Source organism: Myotis daubentonii, chromosome 10 (assembly GCF_963259705.1).
Source record: "Myotis daubentonii chromosome 10, mMyoDau2.1, whole genome shotgun sequence".
NCBI lineage: Eukaryota > Metazoa > Chordata > Mammalia > Chiroptera > Vespertilionidae > Myotis > Myotis daubentonii.
Genome location: NC_081849.1, coordinates 13,908,713 through 13,934,582, shown reverse-complemented (window position 1 = coordinate 13,934,582; position 25,870 = coordinate 13,908,713). Strand labels below are relative to the sequence as shown.

General features: G+C 38.0%; 1 protein-coding gene and 1 non-coding gene across 10 annotated transcripts in view; one reads left to right on the top strand and one right to left on the bottom strand.

The window, feature by feature from the left end:
• CFTR (CF transmembrane conductance regulator) overlaps nt 1-25,870 on the bottom strand; it is a 197,365-nt gene that overhangs the window by 52,261 nt on the left and 119,234 nt on the right. For 8 of the 9 annotated variants that reach the window (XM_059711630.1, XM_059711632.1, XM_059711633.1 and 5 more), the window contains 6 exons: nt 21,186-21,223; nt 20,468-20,721; nt 13,328-13,407; nt 8,446-8,596; nt 6,836-7,063; nt 421-521 (listed from right to left, as the gene is read on the bottom strand). In XM_059711630.1, coding sequence (XP_059567613.1) covers nt 421-521; nt 6,836-7,063; nt 8,446-8,596; nt 13,328-13,407; nt 20,468-20,721; nt 21,186-21,223 — 852 coding nt within the window. The remainder of the gene's footprint in view (nt 1-420; nt 522-6,835; nt 7,064-8,445; nt 8,597-13,327; nt 13,408-20,467; nt 20,722-21,185; nt 21,224-25,870) is intronic. The other variant, XM_059711634.1, reaches the window with a different exon arrangement.
• Nucleotides 19,804-19,910, top strand: LOC132211557 (U6 spliceosomal RNA). Its single transcript, XR_009447473.1, has one exon. It is a non-coding gene; the product is annotated as a U6 spliceosomal RNA (small nuclear RNA).

The following is a 25,870-nucleotide window of genomic DNA, read 5'->3' as shown; positions in this document are numbered from 1 at the left end:
AAAGTCTGAAAATATCAAGTGTTGTATATCCTAGGGATGGATCTATGAGAATCATTATACTTGAATGATGGGAACATAAACTGGTACAACAGATTTGAGAACAATTTAGCATCAACTAGTAAAGTTGAATGTGGTTTAATTCTATGACCCAGTGATACAATTATCTACCCTAGAAAGAGCCTGGACAAGGAGACTGTAAGAATGCTCACTGTGGCACTAGATCTCGATTGTGGTTATCTATATGGAGGAAAGAAGAGCTATGGGTTTAGTAAGAGACACATAATGGCCTTCAATTTATCTGTAATGTTTTAAGCCTTAATGTGGGGGTTGGGTACCTAGTTGTCCCTTATGTTATTTCCTACAATTGTTGGTTTGTCTGAATTTGTCATAAAAAATATTTAAAAAATAAGAATTACTTACCAAACTATCCACATCTATGCTGGAGTTTACAGCCCACTGCAGCGTACCCATGATATTCATGGCTAATGTTAGAATGATACCTATTGTTCCTTCTCCATCACCTATGAGGTAACAAAGATAGAAACAAACATTATGTTATTCCTCTCATGAACCCCTTTATTTATACATCATTTAAAGTTACATTTCAATTTTGTGCCAGTTTTCATCAACTTTCATCTAAGTTCACCATCTATCACTAGTAATAATGCCCTGCATATAGTAAGTATTCAGTCAGTGTTTTAAATCAAAGAATGATTGAAGATTAGGAAAGAGTTGCCATTTTTTCAATACTTAAGATATTGAAGGGGCCGTTGGTACTGGGCATATACCATGTTTAACTTTTATACTATTACTCTGAGTAACAATACATTCAAAGACTACAATGGACAATGGGAAAAAAGCCCTGTGTCTCAATGAGCTCTTCTACAAAGAATTCAGATGCTGTTGGGAAGAAAGTGGGCTTACAGTTTCACAGGGAATCCCACAGGTCTGGCATTTGGAAAGAGAAGACTGCCATTTATGTTATAAAAAACAACTAGTTCACCCAGGAAAAGCAAAACTTAAGTGTTTATAGAGTAAATAGATTTGCAGGGCTGGAGAGGACCACTAATTAAAATTCATAAATATTCAGTATTTATGACCATAAAAATTTTCCAATACAAATGTTCTTAAATTATTATAACTTTATGTTATCAAATCACAATTAAAAGTAAGTCATTGTGTCTATTATGCATGATAAACTTGTCATAGTGTTCTAAAAAACTGAAAAAATACTAGTAATTCATCCTATCATTATTAATTGAAAATTTTGCTTCCATAATTCCTCTAATAGAAGACAAACCAAAGACAGCAGGTATGTCTTCTTAGTACTAAACCATTTATTTTAAATAGGTCAGATTTATTTAGAATTTCAACATATTAGCCATTCTGAAGATTAAGATGAGAGTAAGATAAAATTTAATAGCAATAATAATAATAAGCAATGTAATATTTACGGATATATATATATATATATATATATATATATATATATATATACACACACACACACTTTGCTTGAAGTATTACAAAGAGTATTACATATGTCTCCTTTTTTTCTTGCCCTTGACAATCCCTGGCCTCCCCTACCCTCCAGTGTCTTATGTCCATTGGTTATGCTTATATGCATGCATACAAGTCCTTCAGTTGATCTCTTACCCTCCCCTCCTGCCCCCAACCCTCCCCAGCCTTCCCACTGTAGTTTGACAGTCTGTTGGAGGCTGCTCTGCTTCTGTATCTATTTTGGTTCATAAGTTTATAATAGTCTTTATTATCCATAAATGAGTGAGATCATGTGGTATTTTTCCTTCATTGACTGGCTTATTTCACTCAGCATAATGCTCTCCAGTTCCATCCATGCTGTTGCAAATGGTAAGAGTTCCTTCTTTTTTACAGCAGCATAGTATTCCATCATGTAGATGTACCACAGTTTTCTAATCCATTCATCTACTGATGGACACTTAAGCTGTTTCCAGATCTTAGCTATGGTGAATTGTGCTGCTATGAACATATGGGTGCATATATTCTTTCTGATTGGTGTTTCTGTTTTCTTGGGATATATTCCTAGAAGTGGGATCATGGGGTCAAATGGGAGTTCCATTTTTAGTTTTTTGAGGAAACTCCATACTGTCTTCCATAGTGGCTGCACCAGTCTGCATTCCCACCAGCAGTGCACGAGTGTTCCTTTTTCTACACATCCTCTCCAGCACTTGTCGTTTGTTGATTTGTTGATGATAGCCATTCTGACAGGTGTGAGATGGTACCTCGTTGTTTCGATTTGCATTTCTCGGATGATTAGTGACTTTGAGCATGTTTTCATATGTCTCTTGGCTTTCTGAATGTCCTCTTTTGAAAAGTGTCTATTTAGGTCCTTTGCCCATTTTTTGATTCGACTGTTTATCTTCCTTTTGTTGAGTTGTATGAGTTCCCTATAAATGTTGGAGATTAAACCCTTATCGGTGATAACATTGGCAAATATGTTCTCCCATGCAGTGGGTTTTCTTGTTTTGTTGATGGTTTCTTTTGCTGTGCAGAAGTTTTTAATTTTGATGTAGTCCCATTTGTTTATTTTCTCTTTAGTTTACAATGCCCAAGGAGCTGTATCGGTGAAGAAATTGCTTTGGCATATGTCTGAGATTTTGTTGCCTTTGGATTCTCCTAGTATTTGTATGGTTTCCATTGTATATTTAAGTCCTTTATTCATTTTGAGTTTATTTTTGTGTATGGTGTAAGTTGGTGGCCTAGTTTAATTTTTTTGCATGTATCTGTCCAATTTTCCCAACACCGTTTATTGAAGAGACTATCTTGACTCCATTGTATGTTCTTGCCTCCTTTGTCAAATATTAATTGAGCTTATTGGTTCGGGTCAATTTCTGGGCTCTCTATTCTATTCCATTGATCTATATGTCTGTTCTTGTGCCAGTACCAGGCAGTTTTGAGAACAGTGGCTTTGTAATACAGCTTAATATCTGGTATTGAGATCCCACCTACTTTGTTCTTTCTCAGGATCACTGCAGCTATTTGGGGTCTTTTTTTTATTCCAGATAAATTTTTGGAGAGTTTATTCTAGGTCTGTGAAATATGCCGTTGGTATTTTAATGGGAAGTGCATTGAATTTATAGATTGCTTTGGGTAGTATGGACATTTTGATGTTGATTCTACCAATCCAAGAACATGGTATGTTCTTCCATCTGTTTATGTCTTCCTCTATCTCTTTTTTCAACATCCTTGTTTGGGACTCTCTGTGCTTGTGTGACTTTTTTCTTTCCCACCTCAGGGAATTTTTCTGATATTATTTCTTCCAATTCGTTTTCTAACCCATGTTCCTCTTTCTGTTGTTCTGGCACCCCTATTATTCATATGTTGTTTCGTTTCATGTTGTCCCATAGCTCCCTTAGGCTCTTCTCCTGTCTTTTAATTTTTTCCCCCAATTGTAGTTCAGTTTGGGTGTGTTTTGCTTCCCTGTCTCTTCTAATTCGGTCCTCCGCTTCTCCTAGTCTACTGTTGAAACTTTCAATGGTGTTTTTTATTGCAGCTATATCACTCTTCATTTCTTCTTGGTTCTTACATAATTTATTGATTTTTTCATCCGTTTCTTTTTGATTCTTACATAAGTTGTTGATTTTTTCATTAGTTTCTTCTTGCTTTTGCATAAGTTGTTGATTTTTTTCCTCCATCGGGTTTATGCATTCTAGGACCCTTAATCTGAGTTCTTTTTCTGTCATGCTGAATGCCTCTGTTTCACTTAGCTGCTTTTCTGGTGAGTCCTCCTTTTCTTTCCTTTGGGGGTTTCTTTGTCTACCCACGTTTGATCTCACCGCCATATCTAGATGTTGAGTCATTCAGGGGCTGCTCCTTGGGTGGCAGTGGCTTCTCGGGCTGTGGTTGCTCCTTGGGCGGTTGTGGTAGCAGCTGCTCCTCAGTTGGCAGCAGCTCCTCTGGTGGGTGCTGTTCACAGCTGTGGTGGCTCCTCTGGCTGGTGGGGGGAGGCTTCACACACAGCTGCTGTTTCTCAGACAGAGGGTGTGCTGATCACGAAGCTGCTGTTCCTTGGATGGGGGTGGGCTACACATGCAGCTGCTACTCCTTGAACTGGGGCAAACTGCTCACGTGGCTGCTGCTGATCCTTGGATGGGGGCTGGCTGCACGCTGCTGTTGTTCCTCTGATGTGGTGGGCTGCTTGTGGGGCTACTGCTCCTAGGACTTGGATAGGGTGATTGCAAGTCTGCTGCTCCTTGGACAGGGGTGAGCTGCTTGCGAGGCTGCTGTTCTTTGGACAGGAGTGAGCTGCACGTGTGGCTGCTCCTCCTCAGACGGGGATGTGCCATTCACCCAGCTGCTGCTTGTCGGACAGGTGAAGGCTCTTGTGGCTCTGCTCCTCAGACTGGTACGTGCTGTGCAGGGCTGCCGCTCCTCGGATGTGGGCAGTCTGCTTGTGTGGCTGCTGCTCCTCAGACCAGAGTGGGCTGCTGCTGCTCTCGAATGGGGCCTGGCCGCTTGCGGAACTGCTGTTCCTCAGATTGGGTAGGCTGCTCGTGTAGCTGCTGCTGCTTGGACGAGGGCAAGATGCTTGTGCAGCTGCTGCTCCTTGGATTAGTGCAGGGTGTGTGCAGCTACTGCTCCTTGGATGGGGGCAGGCTGCGCAGGGCTGCTGCTCCTCAGACGTAGGAAGACTGCTTGTGCAGCTGCTGCTCCTTGGAGGGGGAAGCGGGCTGCTCACACAGCTGCTGCTCCTTGGACAGGGGCAGGGCACATGAGGCTGCTGCTCTTAGACTTGAGGCAGACTGCTCACGGGTCTGATGCTCCCTGGACAAGAGCACGCCGCTCACGTGTCTGCTGCTCACGTGGTTGAAAAAATAATGTGAAAAGAAGTAGGAAATAAAGGAACCAAAAAAAAAGGAGAACAAAGAAAAAAGCAAAAAAAGAAAAAAGCTAACAGAATAATAATAAAAAAATAAAAATGAAAAATTGAAATATCATTCCTTTGGCTGGCTTAAGATCCCAGTTTTCTGGAATGTCTGTGATTTTGTTGTTGTTGTTGTTGTAGTTGTTGTTGTTGCTGGAACTGAAAGCCCCTCTATAGGCCAGACCCTGTTAACTCCCAGGGACTAATCAGATCATTTTAATCCTTCATCTCATTCAGGGTGGAATCTGGGTGTGGCTGTAGTCCTTGCCTGTGGGCTGGAGGGAGAAGTGGGGTTATAACTTTAGGACAAAATGGATGCCCAGGTCCTGGGTTCAGGGGTGACTCAGCACTCAATTTGCTGCCACTTCTCCTGGCCCCCCTTCTCTCCCCAGCCTCTCCCCAGATTCCACTCGTCCGCACCTTCTACCGCTCTTCAGCACAGGTGAGTGTCTGTATCCGAAATGTCCTATGAACAGGGTTCAGTGAAAACAAACAAACAAACGCCGGCCGCAGAAACAGGAAAGGCTGAGTCTCTGTAAGCTCTTCTCTTACCTTTTAGGCTCAGTCCTCCGTAATTACGGAACCCAGATCTCAAATCCCCCGGCGCCAACAGTCCCGCGGATATCTTTTCCATAGTCAGGGGATGTGCCTGTCCCAAGAGACACGGCTGTGTGCCGCGTGGTCTCCCTCTGACCCTCTGGGCTCAGAGGTCTTGCAAACTTTCCTGCCCAGATCCCTGGTATTTACCTTTCCAGGGGAACTCTGCCCTTCCCGGCTGCAAACTGTCTCACTAGCTGAGTATACTTCCAGATTTATGGGTATTTATTACGGGCCAGGCACTGTACTAAGTGTTATGCACAAATTATCACATTGAATACAACAAATCTATTGGATAGATACTGTGATTATGTGCCTCCTGCTTTAGGGCTCCGCAGGCCACTCTTGTAACTCTCCAACAGGTGACCTCATTTTTATTTGAGCAGGATTCTGCTCTTACAACCAAACAATCCTTTGACGTTTGACCTTTGCTCTGAGCCTTTGTCCATTGTCACATACATATTTCAATATTTTATATAGCTCCGTATTCAACTTCTTAAAATTAGAAGAACTCACTTATCTAAATAGATTTTTACTTTTCTTATGATGAAATATTTTGTATGTACTCAAGATCTTAAAATTCAGCACATTTATATTTGAAAAATATGGCACTTTTACCTAACATTTCACATCTGTGGCAGTTTTTGTCATGCAAAATTCTCATTAGGATAAATTTTACCAACTGGTGGTTAAAAGAACAAAACTTACCAGGGATGAGGCTTTTGTATGGGTGTGTGTAAATACTGATGATTCTATTCTCGTATTCAGAGAGCTCTTTATTGGAGAGCTCTATTATTTTTAACTAGAGGCCTAGTAGACAAAATTCGTGCACTGGTAGGAGACCCAGCTGCTGGCCAGGTACCCCTATCCTTCCCCCCGGCCACCTGCCGCTGCTGCTGGTCAGGGCCTCCCCCGGCCAGCCCTGCCCCTGGTCAAACTCCCGGATGAACTCCTGATCCAGGGGACAATTTGCATACTATGTTTTTATTATATAGGATCCTTTACCAATATGAGAGTCCAGTGATGTGTTGTTGTTTTTAACAATCACAGATTTGTTATCTGACATGCTCTTTGTCTCAGTTTATTAGACCACAAAGTTGGGATAATACTATAGACAGTTCTAATTCAAAGCCATCATTGTTCAACAATAAAACAATAGAAATTCAAAACAATAATTTGTTCAACACAATAGGCTAATAAATGTTTTGATTAACAAATGCTCCCCAAATTGGTTTAAAGATATCTAAAATTTTTAAGCTAAAAAACGTAGCATTTTTTTGGTTGACAAAATTTTAAATTAAATGTTTAGCGAACTACTAAACAACTTCATAGTACCTGTTGTTAAAATGGAAATGAAGGTAACAGCAATGAAGAAGAAAACAAAAATCATTTCTATTCTCATCTGGAACCAGCGCAGGGTTGACAGGTACAAGAACCAGTTGGCAGTATGTAAATTCAGAGCTTTGTGGAACAGCGTTTCAAAGTAAGGCTGACGTCCAAAGGCACGAAGTGTCCATAGTCCTTTAAGGCTCGTAACCAGATGAGTGAAAATTGGACTCCTGCCTGTGAAATATTCCCATAGAAAACAATGCAAATCATGTAAATGCACAATGCAAATGCTTACTACCACGTACCTGATAAGGATTAGCTTAGAAGACAGCAAACGTCATTAGTTAGAATGGTTTTCATACTGGTGTCATACTTGGAATAGATGAAATTTATACATTTTTAATGTTACCCTTCTTTTATAGTTGGCTACCATGGATGGGAACATAATATAAAACCACTGCTATTATTTATTCATGTTCCTTGGCTACTTCTGGTCAGGTTTTCTGGCTAATCCTCAATCACTATTGAGTGAAAATAGTTTTCTTTTAAAACAATTTACTCAAAGCCTTGATTAAGAATGTTTTAAAAGATTTAATTTAACAAATAACCTTCAATGCAGAAATGCACTTGAAATTTAGCCCCTGAAAATGCACCTGCACCAAGGCTGTTACCGAAAATGTGCTTCCCAAACAGCTCAAGCACAAAAAGGCAGACCTGAAGAGAGAAAGGAAGCGTGTCTGAAAAGAAGCCAGAAGGAAGAATTTTGTGCAATATTGTTTGGGAACTCAGACAAACTTTTAGTAATAGTAGCACTATCATTTTTAAATTTAATTTATATAAGTAAATTATGAATGAATATCCTATATAGTAAGACTCTATACATGAGCCTGGCTGGTGTGGCTAAGTGGTTGAGCATTGATCTTTGAACCAGGGGATCATGTTTCAATTCCTGGTCAGGGCACATGCCCGGGTTTCTGGCTCCATCCCTAGTAAGGGACATGCAGGAGGCAGCTGATTAATGATTCTATTTCATCATTGATATTTCTAGCTCTCTCTCTCTCCCTCTCCCTTCCTCTCTGAAATCAATAAAAATATTTTTTAAAAGTATTTAAAAAATCAAAATGAATTCACACACTCTTAATCAACAAAATCAATCTATGTGTACTTTGTAATTTACTGTTTCCTTTTATATTCATATACTTTTAATCCTCACCCACGGATATGTTTCATTTTGTTGGTTTTTTTTTTATGAGAGAGAGAGAGAGAGAGAGAGAGAGAGAGAGAGAGAGAGAGAGAGAACAACAACATCGATGTGAGAGAGAAACATTGATCCGCTGCCTCCTGTACATGCCCTGACTGGGGATCAAACCTGCAACCTAGGTATGTGCCCTGACTGGGAATCGAACTCACAAGTTTTTGGAGTACAGGACAATGCTCCAACCAACTGAGCCACCCAGCCAGGACACTAGCCATATGATTTTTAAAAGTCATTGTTATATAATGCAAAAGTTTACAAGCAGGAAAAAAAATTTTGGAAACATAGATTAACTATAGAGAATCATGAGTAGCTCTTGTGCATATTTTCTGAGGAAAGCGTTGCACACTTGGTGTCATACCTTCAGATTCCAGTTGCTTGAGTTGCTGGGAGGTATGGAGAAAGTAGGATCGCAATAAAATAAAAGCAGCAATCACTGGCACTGTTGCTAAGAGGATGAAGGGCCTTAAAACTGAGACCACTGCTACAGCTCCAATCACAATTAATACCAGCTGTAGGATCAAAGAAAACACGTTGGTGTGTAAATATTTTCATGTTGCAAAGTAGACAAGGTATATATGTCAGAGGTATATTTCTAAATAGCTCTTCACACTCTGTTCCATTCTCAATAAAAGACAGGCATTTTCCTACTAGGACGGCTGTCATCTCAAAGTACTTTCTCATAAGTTTTCTTTGAATATTCAAAAATTGTTTAGGTTCCTCATAATAACATTTTGAACTTCAGAAAACATGGTGGATCTCTTAATGTGCTAACTTCCCGTACACAATACATTGGGAAGGGTGACTTTTTTTTCTAGACTAACCCTCTTTTAAAATAAACTTTAATTAATAGGATAATTTCCATATGAATGTGAAATTTTAGTATTTATTTTGCTTAGACAATTTACGAGAAATGGGCATTCATCTTGCAGCCTGAGTCAGAAAGATCTAGTTGAAATGTATGCTTGGCATTTAGGCAAGCTACTTAACTTTTCTGAACCTAGTTTTCTCATGTTTAAGATTGAAAAAATATTATACTTAATAACTAAATGTTACTCCCTTTATCCAAAATCCTGTTTCTGTTCCTTCAAACAATTGGAGATGACCTAGAGGTAACCCCCCCCCCACCAAAAAAAAAGATTTTGGGGGTATGGCTAATTTAATTTGAAATTGGATAATTTTTTCTATCTCATATATTGTCAAAATAATTTTGTGTTTCAGTAAAGTCATTCCACTAAAGCTACAGCTTCACATTATTCACCAAAAATCTGGAGCCCTGTTGGCAGTATCAGAAATAATCTAACCACATTGGTGTTCTTCAGGATCAATTAAAGGCTCAAATTCTATATTTCCACATGACAAATCTACACATTTTAAAAACAACAAAAACACAAGTCTGCTAACATTTATTACACAATAACCCTTTTGAATAAAGTATAAACTGTCATAACAAGGGTTAAAAAATAAACTTATGATAATATCCATATGATAATCAATGAGCCAGTTCTCCACCAATTTCCATGGCTGACACGTGCATTACCCAGATAATAAAGTGGAATACAGAACATTCTGGTAGATGTGAACAGGTGTGGGTGTAGCTAAAATCTGCATAAATCTTCTTTGAGTAGGTTATTTTCATCTAAAACTTATAATCATATCTCCATGACACTTTTCTAGGGAAAATGCCTGCACACCTCGAGGCATCAAATTCCGCAATACCAGCCCTCCACTCATTCAACAAATATCCAGAAAAATCTTTACTGCCGGACACTGAACTAAGGACATATGATGACTCAGTAATCTCAGGAAAGTCTTCCCTGTTCCATTCTGCCCCCAACAAGTGCCACCAGTACAGTGAGAAAGCCTCTGATGCCCTATTACTACATGACAAGACTTTATCAATGGGAAACCATCGTTTTATAATAAAGGATTATTTTCCTCAGAAATAGGATCTTTGGGGGAGAAAAGAGAAAAATTCTGATCTAAGCATGATTAACTAGTTAATATGACCATTTAAATGGGCAATCATTAAATAGCAGTGTGTCTGAAGGACAAATGCTGCTATATTGGTAGCATGGAAACATGCAGCTACTCCATCAGAATCAGGATCTTTTGATTGCTGTTGACAACTATAAATGTACTGTGTCCATTTGACTTCTGACATATTTCCCACATATCTGGGTAGTCAACTAACCAAGATATCACATTGGGTTAGAGAAGAATGGAGAAGAATTTGAGCACAGACTTCTAAATCCCATTCATTCTTACCCAAATCCTACACTTTGTCAGAAGAAAAATTCAACAGATTATAAAACCTGCAAGGCACCATTCATTCATGCTCTTAGGAATTGGGCAGCACATTTTTAACTGCCCAAAGCATCTCGTAAGCATCCCTGACACTGACAATTACACAGCACTGCCTGAAACTGGAGCTGATAAGGATAAAGGGTCACTTTGAAATCAGTAATTAATTAATTAATTAATAGGTAAATAAATGAATACCTATTAATTTAAAACCATGCGTGAACACCAGATTTGGAATTTATAAATGATGGTCCTTGAGAATTTTCAGTAAGGATTTAATGGAATTAATAGAATGAATAGGGGGAAAAAATGTGAAAGACACAGTAGAGATCAAAGAAGCAGGACTCAGTGGGTAAGCTTATGTAATAAAAGCCTAATATGCTAAGTATCCAGTCGATCAGTCAGCCGTTCAACTAATCGAAGTGTAATATGCTAATGATATGCTAAGGCTGCTCAACCGCTCGCTATGACGTGCACTGACCATCAGGGGCAGATGCTCCGACTAGTAGGTTAGCTTGCTGCTGGGGTCTGGCCAATCAGGACTGAGCGAGACAGGCCAGACATGCCCTGGAGCCCTCCCATGGTCCCTCCCTGGCTAGCCAATCTCTCGCGTCCCTCTCCAGCTCCAATCGTGCACCGGTGGGGGTCCCTAGGCCTGGTCTGTGCCCTCTTGTAATCTGGGACCCCTCGGGGGATGTTGGAGAGCTGGTTTTGGCCCAATCCTGTAGGCCAGGCCAAGGGACTCCACTGGTATATGAATTTGTGCACTGGGCCTCTAGTTGTATATAATAGAGAAGAAATTTAAAAAGATCTAAAGGTTTTGAGGCTGAGAAGAGAAGATTTTGGTAATTAAAAATGAGTGGGCTTCTGTTTCATTAAAAAAAAAAAATCATTCACCCAAACAGATAGATAAGTAGGAGCTAGAATATAGTTTATCTCTGTTTGGCTTCAAGTTGCCATCTATGGTCCACTTCTGTTGTGCCAATGTGAAGCAGATAACTTTAGTAGTGAAAGTTACCATCATCAGGTTTACATTCCTCCTTTTACAGGTTAGAAAGCTCAGACCCTCAGAGATTAAGTATCTTGTTAAGGTAAAATAAATAGTCGTATCTTCAGACTAGAATCTGGAGCTTCATTTTTGTTATATGATATTACAATCCAGAAAGCAAAACTGCCAGAACATTATTAAATGTTAGAAAATAGAGTAAAGAGAAATTAATTTTTAAAAGGAAATTTATAGGTATGATTTCTTTGTACAAAAATTTGTTCCTGAAATGTGACTAGAATTAAATTAATCAGAACATAGTTAAATATAACCAGAGGAGCCCTAGCGGGTTTGGCTCAGTAGATAGAGCATCAGCTTGTAGACTGAAGGGTCCCTGGTTCAATTCGGGTCAAGGGCACATGCCTGGATCGCAGGCTCGATCCCAGTAGGGGGCATGCAGGAGGAAGCTGATCAATGATTCTCACTCATCATTGATGTTTCTATCTCTCTCCTTCTCCCTTTGTCTGTAAAATCAATAAAAGTATATATATATATATATATATATATATATATATATATCCAAAGAAGCTCACAATTTAAAGGAGCCCCTGTGAAATTTTTTTTAATAAAATTGAAATTAATCATATTTTTACTATATTTGATTGTCATATATTATGCTTCCTTATTGTAGACCTCTCTATAAATAAAATAGGGAAATTAAAAGAGCCCTGCCCAAATCCTTGGAAACAAGAACTAAAGAATCCCAACATCAGAAATTAAGCAGAAACTATTCAAATTGCCAAAGAGAAAGTATTTGAGAGTCATCCCTGGGTCAAAATTGTTAATTTATAAAATGAATATTTAAAAATTAATCTCCCAGAAGGACTTATGAAGTGAGCCTTATATTGATTCAGAAAATACTCAGTAGACTGCAAAAGTAGGAAAAAAAAACTAGATGAGGCAAACTGGAAATCTGGTTTTCCCGCACTTGCCAATGTTGGTTGTGTATACACACAAATGTGGTAGCCCTTATTTTGTTGTATGGGTTCTCTCAAATAACGAATTATTATTGAGGGGTAGGGGAGCGTGAAAGTGGGTGGGAGGAGAGAATGACCCATGGCGAGATGGGCTGCATCTTGTTCCAACTGTCTCACCAAGGAGATCATGGAGACTGTGGCATTTGCTCTCTGGGACTTGACTGAAGTCAGGCAGGAGCTGTTTTTAAACCTGGTCCAACAGCCAAGGTTATTAATTCACAACACACCTTAAGTCCTGTCACTTATGGAATCCTAATGCAGTATTCCATCGCTTACCCCTATCTTCATCCCCTTCTTCTTTATTCTCACCACCAGTCGATCACCACACCCCAGAGACACATGCTCAAAGCCAGGCTGCACTGGAGGCCTCTTCAGATCTACATCACCCAAGGATAGTCCTCACTAGTCCTGCATTTTTCTTTCCCCTCTCACCTTCTTGAACATTTACTTACAATTCTGTCCCTGCATTATGGTCCTTACTATGAGCTGGGTGGTATTCATGGTTGAAACTGTAGCCCACCAAAGAACTGTTTTTCATTTAACATGTGCCCTTTGGAGATAGGTGACTTCCATCAAATAGTGATGCTGATGTAAAAAATGTCATACTTCATGGACAGTAATTTGGGGGGAAGGTGGTTTATTATAACTCTCAAATCACTCCCAAGTAGTTGGTTATTAAATCTTAATGTGGAATTGCTTTGGGTTTGGGTAGGTAAAGAGTTCTAAGTTGTCACTGAATCTACTAAAATTATGCTTACTTTGAAGACTTTTGATATTGATAAAATTCATACAATAGATAGGACTTCAACTCTCAAGCCAATGAAAAATAAGCAAAATCTCATTTACTTCTTTTTTATAATTATTTTTAAAAGCATGACAAATGCAAAGACAATCATACTTATTTTACAAAGACAAACCTGGATGAAGTCAAATATGGTAAGAGGCAGAAGATCATCCAAAATTGCTATATCTTTGGAAAATCTATTAAGAATTCCACCTGTAATATAAAAGAAGATAAATTCCTCAAAAACCAGTAATCTTAAAAATACATTAATATTTTATAAATCTGGATCATAGCGGAAGCATTCAGAACTCAAATAAGACTTATGTAATCAAATAGGGACGTAGAAAAATTTAGTGTTCTACAAAGGTTCTAAGTAACTGTGTTCAAGTTATTGTCTCCCACTTTTAAACCTTTATAAAATACAGATTGCTATAAGGTTCAGGCCAAAATTAATGTCTTTAATAGAGCCCTTACCACAAATTATGACAGGAATGGGTACTCATCCTATTACAATCTCACACTTGCCAGCCTGGCTATGTTCTCATCATTCACTTACACCTGTAGTCACACCCTGTCGCTCTCCTTCTCTATCTTCCTCCACTTTTTGACTCACCTCTGAAGAACCCGTGGCTTCTCCAGAACCTACACCACATGTACGTCCTCAGCCATGTTCTCCCTTTTACCCTCTTCACTGGCATTCTAAGCTTCAGCCTGTTTTCTAAAGTCCAGACTCATATATATAAGTCTGGTAATTTCTTCCTTAAGTAGAAAAGAATTATATATGAGGCGTCTACTATGCATCAGACACAATGCAAGGCACTGAGGTGACACAGGTGAAAAAGCTGTGTTCCGTGTCCTTGAGGAATTCATTGTCTAGGCTTAGTGAAATTCATAACATAATGTTGTACAAACAAAGTGATAGTGAATCTTATCATTCACCACCATCCCCACCAACTGCAGGATAAAGTCCAAAATTCGTAGTTTAATATTTAATGCTGTCTATGATTTGGCCTTAAACCCCTTAGTTAATACAAGCCTTCTCTACTCAAACATTCTGTTTCAGCCAAATTGTTTGATTCTTTTTCAAACTTTATGTTTTAATTATAGTTGGCATAGAATATATGTTTCAGGTACAAAAGAGTGACTAGATATTTATATATCTTACAAAGTGATCACCCTAATAAGTCTAGTACCCACCTGGCATCATAGTTATTACAATATTATTGACTTTATTCTCTATGCTGTACTTTATTCTCTCGTGACTAATTTTATAACTAAATCCCTTTCTTGGTTTCTTCTTTTTTAAAAAAAATATATTTTTATTGATTTCAGAGAGGAAGGGAGAGGGAGAGAGAGATAAAAACATCAATGATGAGAGAGAATCATTGACCGGCTGCCTCCTGCATGCCCCTGACTGGGGATCTGGCCCACAACCTGGGCATGTAACCCTGACCAGAATCAAACCCAGGACCCTTCATTCCCCAGACTGATGATGTGTCCACTGAGCCAAACCGACTAGGGCTTGGTTTATTCTTTAAATACACTCAACACTCTCTTACCTCCCTGACTTTGCTATGAGGTTCCTTCTGCCTGAAAACCATTTCCTCTTATCTTCGTCAAATCTATGTCTCCTATCCCTCCTGGGCCAATTCAATGCCTCTCTTACAAAGAAACATCAATGTTTGCACCAGCACCTCCTCTGGACACACTTAATACCTTTACTATATCTTGTCAGCACCTCTGTTATAATGACTACTAGAAGCCCAGTGCACGAAATTCGTGCACTCAGAGGAGTCCCTCAGCATGGCCTGTGCCTTCTCACATTCCGGGACCCCTCAGAGGATGTCCGCCTGCCGGCTTAACCCCACTCTGCAGAGAGCGGGCCTAAGCCGGCAGTTGGACATCCCTCCCACAGTCTGGGAGCCCTTGCTCCTTACCACTGTGCTTGCTGTTCCTTAGCACTGCCTCAGAGGCGGAGAGGCTCCCGCCACTGCCACTGCACTTGCCAGCCATGAGCCGAGCTCCTGCCTGAGTGGTGCTCATCCTGTGGGAGTGCACTGATCTCTGGGGGCAGCTCCTATGTTGAGTGTCTGCCCTGGTGGTCAGTGCATGTCACAGCTACGGGTCGCTCCACTTTTTGATCAATTTACATATTAGCATTTTATTATATACGACACCCATGTCTTATATCATAGTTGCTTGTATTAAATGTCTTATCTCTGTTTCTAGACTGTAAATTGCTAAAGGTCAATGGGACCTCGCCACATTTATTTTTCATTATGCATAACCCTCATCCAAAAGCCTTATATGTAGGAATTATTTAATGCATATTTATTGATTTAAATATTATTGATAAAGGCAAGGAAGTATTGTTTGCTGCTGATTATAGCAGAAAATATGTAGGTAACATACTGAGAAACTCAGTAACAGCAATGTTTTTAAAAAATAAAGCATCATCCTTTCATACTGAAATTTGGGGTGTGGGTAGGGGTGGGTAAAGAACATCTAGATGTTAAGGTCTTCTTGCTATTTCAGTTCTCATGAGCATAAGGGGAAAATGCAAAAAACAGATTTTTCAGAATCATTCTACAAAGCAGATTAAACTTTGGAAAATAAGATGAATGAATGATTAAATGAAATGAATAGTAATGATTTAATTATGAAAGAGAGAAGATTCTTACTATTTCAGTTCTCATGAGCATAAGGAAAAATGCAAAAACAGAGATGATTCAGAATTATTTTACTAGCAGATTAAAGTTTGGAAAATAAGATGAATGAGAAAATGAAAAGGATGGTAACCATTTAAATATGAAAGAAAGAAGGTTCTTAACCACTATGTGTAGTGTTTAAGGGAATGAGGAGCTCTGAAACATAACGAGGGGAATGGAAAGTGCACCCCCTGTGGGAATAGGGCCCCTCAGAACGAACAGGGAACTGACCTTTATTGCATGTTGGCTATGTAACAGGCAAGAAGATTGCCTGTTTTATTCTCACAAGGATCCTCTGAGGTCCCCATTTACAGATGCAAAAGCAAGGCTCAGGCTCAGAAGAGTAACTTGCCTATAATCATCACTCTTATGGTGACAATCTAGGACTCAAACAATTCCCATGTTCTTTCCAGTACCTCTCATTGCCTGTTTATAGCTGTTGGCAACTTGGACAAATCCTCTATCTTCTCTGGGTCTCAGTTTTTCCATAAAAAATAAAATCGTTAAATCAAGGGAATCTAACATTCCTTTTAGGTATAAAATTTCTTAGCTCTAAAACATGGGAATGGAGGGATCATATCTCAACATAATAAAAGCCTTATATGACAACCCTACAGCCAACATTATACTCAATGGGCAAAAACTAAAATCATTTCCCCTAAGAACAGGAATAAGACAAGGATGCCCACTCTCACCACTCCTGTTTGACATAGTACTGGAAGTGTTAGCCATAGTGATCAGACAAGAAAAATAAATAAAAGGCATCCAAATTGGAAAAGAAGAAGAAAACTGTCATTCTTCGCAGATGACATGATATTGTGCATAGAAAACCCTAAAGACTCCATAAAAAAACTATAAGATTTAATAAATGAATTAGGCAATGTAGCAGGATGCAAAATTAACACCCAGAAATTGATGGCTTTTTTATACACCATTAATGAACTCACAGAAAGGAAAACAACAAAAACAATCCCATTTACCATTGCACACACAAAAAAAACCTAAGATACCTAGGGATAAACTCAATTAAGGAGGTTAAATGACCTGTACTCAGAAAACTATAGGACATTGAAAAAAGAGCTAGAGGAAGACATAAACAAATGGAAGAATATACCATATTCATGGATTGGTAGAATAAACATCAAAGCAATCTATAGATTTAATGCAATCCCCATTAAAATACCAACAGCATATTTCACAGACCTAGAACAAACTCTCCAAAAATTCATATGGATTAAAAAAAGACCCTGAATAGCCACAGCAATCTTGAGAAAGAAAAACAAAGTTGGAGAGATCACAATACCAGATATCAAGCTATATTACCAAGTCACGGTTCTCAAAACTGTCTGGTACTGTCACAAGAACAGACATATAGACCAATGGAACAGAACAGAGAACCCAGAAATCGACCCAAGCTATTATGCTCAATTAATATTTAACAAAGGAGGCAAGAGCATACAATGGAGTCAAGACAGTCTCTTCAATAAATGGTGTTGGAAAAATTGGACAGATACATGCAAAAAATGAAACTAGGCCACCAACTTACACCATCAACAAAAAATAGACTCAAAATGGATAAAGGACTTAAACATAAGTTGGGAAACCATAAAAATCTTAGAAAAATCCATAGGCAGCAAAATATCAGACATATGTCGTAGCAATATCTTTACAGACACAGCTCCTAGGGCAATGAAACCTAAGGAAAAAATAAACAAATGGGACTACATTAAAATAAAAAGTTTCTGCAAAGCAAAAGAAACCATCAACAAAACAACAAGAATGCCCACTTCATGGGAGAACATACTTGCCAATATTATATCCGATAAGGGCCTAATCTCCAAAATTTATAGGGAACTCATACATCTTAACAAAAGGAAGTTAAACAATCCAATCAAAAAATTGGCAAAGGACATAAATAGACACTTTTCCAAAGTGGACATACAGAAAGCCAAAAGACACATGAAAACATGCTCAAAGTCACTAATCATCTAAGAGATGCAAATCAAAACAATAATGTACCATCTAACACCTGTCAGAATGGCTATCATCAACACATCAACAAATGACAAGTGCTGGTGAGGATGTGGAGAAAAAGGAACCCTTGTACATTGCTGGTGGGAATGCAGACTGGTATGAAGTTTCTTCAAAAAATTAAAAATGGAACTCCCATTTGACCCAGTAATCCCACTTCTAGGAATATATCCCAAGAAAACAGAAATACGAACCAGAAAGGATATAGGTACCCCTATGTTCATAGCAGCACAATTTATAATAGCTAAAATTTAGAAACAGCCTAAGTGCCCATCTGCAGATGAGGGGATTAAAAAACCGTAGTACATCTACACAATGGAATACTATGCTGCTGTAAAAAAGAAAGAACCCTTATCATTTGCAACAGCATGGATGGACATGGAGAGCATTAGAGCATTATGCCAAGCAAAGTAAGGCATGATCTCACTCATTTGTGCAATTTAATGAATAACATAAACTGATGAACAAAAATAGAGCCAGAGACATAGAAGCATCAAACAGACCATCAAACTTCAGAGGGAATGTGGGGGATTGGGTAAGAGATCAACAAAAGGACTTGTATTCATGCATATAAGCATAACCAATGGACAAAGACACTAGGGGGTGAGGGCAAGTGCTGGGGGGTGGGGGTGGCCAGGGAGAGGTCAATGGGGGGGGGGGAAGGAGATATATGTAATACTATATGTAATACTTCAAACAATAAAGAGTTAAAAATAGATAAATAAATAAAACATGTGGTGGTGATGAGTATATCCAAATGAGGCAAGGCTTTAGTGACGCACAAGGACTTCAGAATAAATATAAAGATCTTCCTGCACACTAACACTGGAATTTTGTTAACCAGTAAAAAATAGATTGATATTTCTTATCTTGAGATTCATAGATACAAATCACTCTAAAATCTTCAATCCTGGAAGTTATTCTTTCCTTTATAATCAAATGCTTCTGTGTCTACCTCCTCTCCCTTTGTCTGTGAATTCTTCCAGGGCAGGTACTGTGCCCCATTGATCTTTTCCTACCAACCCCTGGCTCAGTGCCACACAAAGTAAGTACTCAGCAGACTGCTGTAAGGATAAAACTTGGGGAAGTCCTTATTAAACTCTAAATGGCAATTTGGCTAAATGAGAATTAATGGAATTGATTACTTTCAACATACCTTATTGCACTTAGTTTCTGGGTTTTTTAAAAATCTTTGGTCCCTTTATTTCACTGCTCTTACTTTTTGTGATTTTATTTTTATTAAGGTACAATTGACAAATAAAATTATAAGGTATTTAAAGTGTGCAACGTGATGATCTGATACATGTACACGTTGTAAAAGGATTCCTCCCATTGAGTTAACATACCCATCACCTCTCATATCTACATTTTTTAAAATTTATTTTCTTTTTCCCATTACCATTTATGTCTTCTATGCCCCTTTCCACCTCCACCTCCTCCCCTTCCACAATCACCACACTGTTGCTCATGTCCATGAGTTCTCTCTCACATTTTTTTTTGTTTTTGCTCAATACCTGTCTGTCTCTCTCCCTCCCTCCCTCCCTCCCTCCCTCCCTCCCTCCCTCCCTCCCTCCCTCCCTCCCTTCCTTCCTTCCTTCCTTCCTTCCTTCCTTCCTTCCTTCCTTCCTTCCTTCCTTCCTTCCTCCCTCCCTCCCTCCCTCCCTCCCTCCCTCCCTCCCTTTCTTTCTTTCTTTTGGTGAGAACATTTAAGTTTCACTCTCTTAGCAAATTTCAATTGTATAATATGGTGTTAGCAATTATAGTCACATATTATACATTAAATTCTCAGGCCTTACTTATAACTGAAAGCTTCTAACCTTTTACCAACCTCTATGATGGTATAAAAAAATATTTAAAAAATACATTTGGTGTGCTCACTTTGGCAGCACATATACTAAAATTGGAACAATACAGAGAAGATTAGCATGGCCCCTTGGCAAAGATGACACGCAAATTAGTGAAGTGTTCCATTAAAAAAAATACATTTAGGATTTCAACCACCACCAACCTTACCCAGCCACCCCCCCACCCCCACCCCCCAAAAAAAGAAGGACAAAAAAACACACCTGAAACAAATTTGTGATCAACTTTGAACAGCTACAGGAAACTAGATTATTTTATTCCACCAAAAAATTTTATCTGTAAAAGAATTCTATGTTTTCCTTGATTGCTTCAAATCTTCTACTCTCTTCAACAATACTGAACACTGGCAGCAAGATGCCTTGAAAGGGTTAGGCCAAACATCTGAATAAAGAACAACGGACGCCGAAAGACCTGCTGTTCTATTGCAATGCCATCAACATCAATTTTTAACAAACTGAGCTACTCCAATGAACTGATACAGAAATGTGAAGAGCAACAATACCTGACAGTCTACATATAGTATCTGGGAAATGTACGTGCCTGTCGTAAGGAAGCTCGACAAAGTTCAGATGGCTCTGTGCAAAGCCAACACTACCGCTAGAAAACCAACTAAATCACAGGCCCTTTTGACGGTGGACCAGCAGCTTCAGTTTGTAAACCTACTCAGGTACCTGCTTTCAACGTGTTGAGGGTTGACATAGGCGCATGAAGAACAGAATGTAACATTTTGTGGTGTAAAATTTTCGACACTGTGATTAGAGAGTGCACTAGTGGTAAACCTCGGAAGAATCCCAGAGCAAGCAAACTGTCGGCTACTCCCACATAAATGTAAAAAATATAAAATGCGCTGGTTCTGGTGAAGATCACTGGAAGGTAGCTGTTATTTGTACTTGCAGAACTATTCCCTTTGTCTGGAGGGGGTGTGCTGTAAAGAAAAGGGAAATTGTTACTCAGCAACAAAACCTCTCATTGAATTTCCAATACTATGTGCAAAGGAAACAGAAGTTGAGTAGAAAGAAACATGAATATTCATTAGCAGAGTTTATGACTTTAATCTCAAGAATTTACTATTGCAAGAAAGTAGATTAAACTTTTTCACCATTGAAATAGATAAAATGGATTCTTATTAAGTACTCAGAGAAAATTCTTATATATAATGTTTTAAATATTTTCCTTGTGTTTCATGGAAACTGAACACAACTGAATTCTTCAGAAATTGGTGAAAAGCTGCAGGATCTGCACATGCTCACAATTTTAAAAAAATAATTCCATTTTTCACTTCTGTGATATTGTAGGGAAATGAAGCACAGTGGATATTACAATACTTAATAAGTCCCAAATAATCAATAGTAACAAAATACAATCCACAATAGGACACGGAATACTCACTCTTGAACTATCCACAACACAGCCAAATAAACAGCCACCTGCAATGGAACAATCAATACACAGTTGATTTTTTTTCCCCACCATCTTTACCTGTTCTTCCCAAAACCCACCTCTAATTCCACCATGACCAACATCAAAACACACACAATTACATTTTTACTTTCTTTGCATTATTTGTAGTAAGTTAATGGGGTTTAAATTTCACTGAATTAAATGCTTTGTCATTTTTTTCTTCATTCAACAGGAAGTATTCATCACCTCATAGGAGAGATAAGATCATAACTTAATGTTTTAAATAAACTTTGTTTCTTATAAAGAGACTAATCTCAGCCTGCTTGCGGATAATTTATCTGGTTATTTATAATCAGGTAAATAATTTCATTTGTCATGCAATGATTATGAGGAGCTAATCTCTATGAGACCAATTAATTATTGGAAGAGATGAGATTATTATTTATGAAAATCAGTTAAAAGTCTCAACAGTATAAAAACTCACAGTTTATGAATAAAGATAAGGTGCATTCACTAAATAAAACTAGATAAAACATACATCACTAGATAAAACATACACTATCTGTACTATTTGGGCTTTCTCAGGTGGAAACTTTTGGCTGATGGACAAATGTTTTCTGCCATAACTAAACAAAACAAAATTTTAACAACTATGTGTTGTTGTTTTTTACTTCCTTTGATATGTAAATGATCTGTTCTATATCAATTTGACTTTGTAGTCTCTTCAACTTGTGGAGAAACAATCTTCAGTTGATGCCCCCACAACTGTAATACTAGAAATGACTGAAATGATACAATTTGCTCAATAATAACTAAACCAAAAATTCAAATAGAAAAAAAAATCCCACAAGAAATGTGGCCGAAACTGGTTTGGCTCAGTGGATAGAGCGTCGGCCTGCAGACTGAAGGGTCCCAGGTTCGATTCCGGTCAAGGGCATGTGCCTGGGTTGCGGGCACATCCCCGGTGGGGGATGTGCAGGAGGCGGCTGATCGATGTTTCTCTCTCATCGGTGTTTCTGACTCTCTATCTCTCTCCCTTCCTCTCTGTAAAAAATCAATAAAAATATATTTAAAAAAAAAAGAAATGTGAGTAAAATAATTTGGAAAGGAACACAGCATAGAAATAAGCAAGGAAGAAACAAACAGTCTTGGTATGAGAAATCTATGTCTTATTTCATACTCAAATGTATCTTAAGTATGTAATAGTACTATATAAAAATTTATGAAGAACATTTAGCATTAGTTAAGAAATTACATTATAGGGGGAAGGTCAATGGGAAAGGAGACATCTGTACTATTTGTAATATTTTAAACAATAAAATTAAATTAAAAAAAGAAATTACATTATGAAGTCCTATACTTGAAACAGGTGTATCTGTGTTAGTTAAATTCACATATCAGATAGGAGTATAATGATGAAAAATCTAATGGCATCAATCTCGCTTTCCTACTTTTCTTCATTGTATACATCGCCTTTATGCACTGTATTTATAAAGAGAAAAGCTACCCTTATTTTTTTGAAACTCAAGATGACAAGAAACTCAACAATAATCTATGTCAAAAGTCTTTGTTCCAGTACAAATGTTTTTCTATTTCCTAAGACTAATGAAGACGCTCAAGGATTTAGATAAGGATATATTTCTGAGTCACTCTTTGGTTATTATAGTCCCACTTTGTTCCAATTAAAGGAGTGTCAACAATGCTGGTATTGCCAACATTCTCTGGATGTGAGTAAATCCCAGACTAAATATTTTATAGCATTTACTATGGAGCAATAACCAAAGCAATTTTCCAAAGAACTTATCTAATGAGTATAATATAAAGTTATTTCCTGGCTCTTGTGGATAGAGACATGGAACCTGCAACCCAAACTCTTTTTATTGACTGAAACAAATACCTTTCCAAACACTTGACATAATGACTTTAGCAAATATACTTGGACTATATAGAAACAATTGAGTAAGCAAGTTCTATCATTTCATTTCCAGAATGATTTCAGATTATAAAAGTTCACACAGTTTAGGACAGAGTGGCTATCCTGTATGGTTAAAGTAAAAAAGTCTTTATTTGCAGAGTTTTAAACATCATCCCATGTAATAGGAAACCGTACAGTGTAGGCCAGCACTGTCTAATAGAAATCTAAATAATAGAAATGTTATATATGTGCCTTGTTCAATACTGTTGCCAGTGATCACATATGGCACTTAATCACTTGAAATGTGGTTAGTGTATGTGAATGAGGAACCAAATTTTAAATTTTTTAAAATTAATTTTATTTAAGCTATATGATCATGCATGGCTGGTGGCTACTGTATTGGATAATTCATGCATAGATTATAATAACTATTAGTTATGTAGGTGTGCAGACAGATTATTTGTTATATATCCATGTTAGGCATCGGGATCTGATGATGGCATTCTCTAAGGATATATCCATGAATGGCCAAGATAATGATTAATGAACTTTGCAAATGGAACCAAGATGAAAAGTAAAACCAATATTTAAAAAGCTAGAATTAAAATTATGAAGGTAATTTGTCTACATGATTAAAATAAAATGGATATGAGTATAGAATATCATAGTACATACATATGGAAAGAGAAGTCATGTACCTACCTTTGAAAGACTTATTTGCTAAATGAATTACTAAATATCTTAGGAGAAGTGATAGATGAAAGTTGATCAAGCATGTAGTCAATCCTTATATTATGGTTTCAAAAAGAAAATGTAATGTAGGACTAGGGCAAGAATATATCCAGGACCTATGAGGAACCCTGGTGAGACACAATTCTGATATTGACAACTAAAGAAAATAGGTTTGAAAGAAAAGAAAACTGCCAAGGGCAAATGTGATAAGACCTGGTTTATAAAAGGCTCAGAAAAGTGAATACAAGCAAATTAGGTATAATAGTCCAACATTCTATCATGAAGAGCTTTAATTGACTGCAGAGAAGACATAACTAGATATTTCACTGTGAAAATCTGCAGAGGTCTTTAAATATGACTGAAGGTTCGCAATGCTCCAGATGTTAAGCCTAGTTGATAACAGTAATCCCTTCCAGTCATAACAGATGTCTTTGCCTGTCCTCATGCCCACATCCAATCCATTTTGCATATAGCAGACTGAGTGAGCTTTTATTTTATTTTTAATTTGTAAACTTTTTATTTATTTTGAGAGAGAGGAAGGGAGAGGGAGAGAAACATCAATGTGAGAGAGAAACATTGATCAGATGCCTACCGTATGCACCCCAAGCAGGGACCAAACCTGCAACCTGGGCATGTGCCCTGACTGGAAATAGAACCTGTAACCTCGCAGTGCACAGTTTGATGCTCAACCAACTGAGCCACACTGGCCAAGGCAAGAATGAGTTTTTTAAAACATAAAGGACCACATCACATCCTTCCTGAAGCCTTTAAAGGCTTCCTATTGAATTTAAAATAAAATGTAAGCTTTTTAAGATAGTCAGGGGTCCCGGGAGTCCAGTTCTGGCCTACTTTTCTACATCACCACATACTGCTTGCTTCTCTCTCCCACCCCCCAATTACACTAGCCTCCTCTCAGTTTCCATGATTTACCAAACTCTTCAAAGACCTTTGCATTTACCCCGGTGTTTGTATGTCTGAATCTTCTTATCATTTGGGTGTCAGTGAGTGTCATTCCCTCAGAAAGGCCGCCCTGCTCACCCACCTTTTCCCACCTTTATGTTAAAGCAATCTATTTCCTCCTAGTGCTTATCATGTTCTGTAATTATTTCCATCAAACTGTATTTAGTATCTCTCTCCTCCCTCAGAAAGTACTTTATAAGAGCAGAGAGAAGTCAATTGCCCTCTTTCACATTGTATCCTCAGTGCCTAACACAATACTTAGTAAACAGTCGGTATTTGGTAAATCTGTAAATAAAGTAATGGATAAGAGAATAATTTAAAATATACTTACAGATGTCAACAGAGAGAAAGTATACAATGATCATATAGAAAACACATTAAAAAAAGAAGGTGACATGTTATGTAAAGATAAAGAACCAAGCCTTAATGGGTTTGCCTCAGTGGATAGAGTGTCGGCCTGCAGACTGAGGGATCCCAGGTTCGATTAGGCTCAAGGGCATGTACCTTGGTTGCGGGCACATCCCCAGTAGGGGGTGTGCAGGAGGCAGCTGATCGATGTTTCTCTCTCATCAATGTTTCTAACTCTCTATCCCTTTCCCTTCCCCTCTGTAAAAAATCAATAATATATATATATTTTTTAAAAAGATAAAGAACCAAAATCCAATTTATCCCACAAGCTTTGTACATGTACAGAATTCAGAATGACCTCCCAAGTCACGAAATGAGATCTGTGTTAAATGAATACCTATGAAAACACTATTCACATTTTGAGTTTTACCAAAGGAACACAGCATTATGTATGTTCTTTTAACATTATAAACCTAAGTACATTCATGTGCTCCATCTGTATGCTTTGTTTAGTTCTTCACTATATGCATAGTACAAAACATGGTGTCTGGCACATTGAGGGAACTACAAAAGTATGTGTTGAATGAGTTAAAGGTTGAGTGAATGACAGGAAACGATAGTAAAGTGACACCTTGTCATGACTTAACACATGATTTTAATGCTTCATAGGTCAAATCATGTCCTAAAACTGAGACCCAATTTAAGTAAAGCTGCCTTA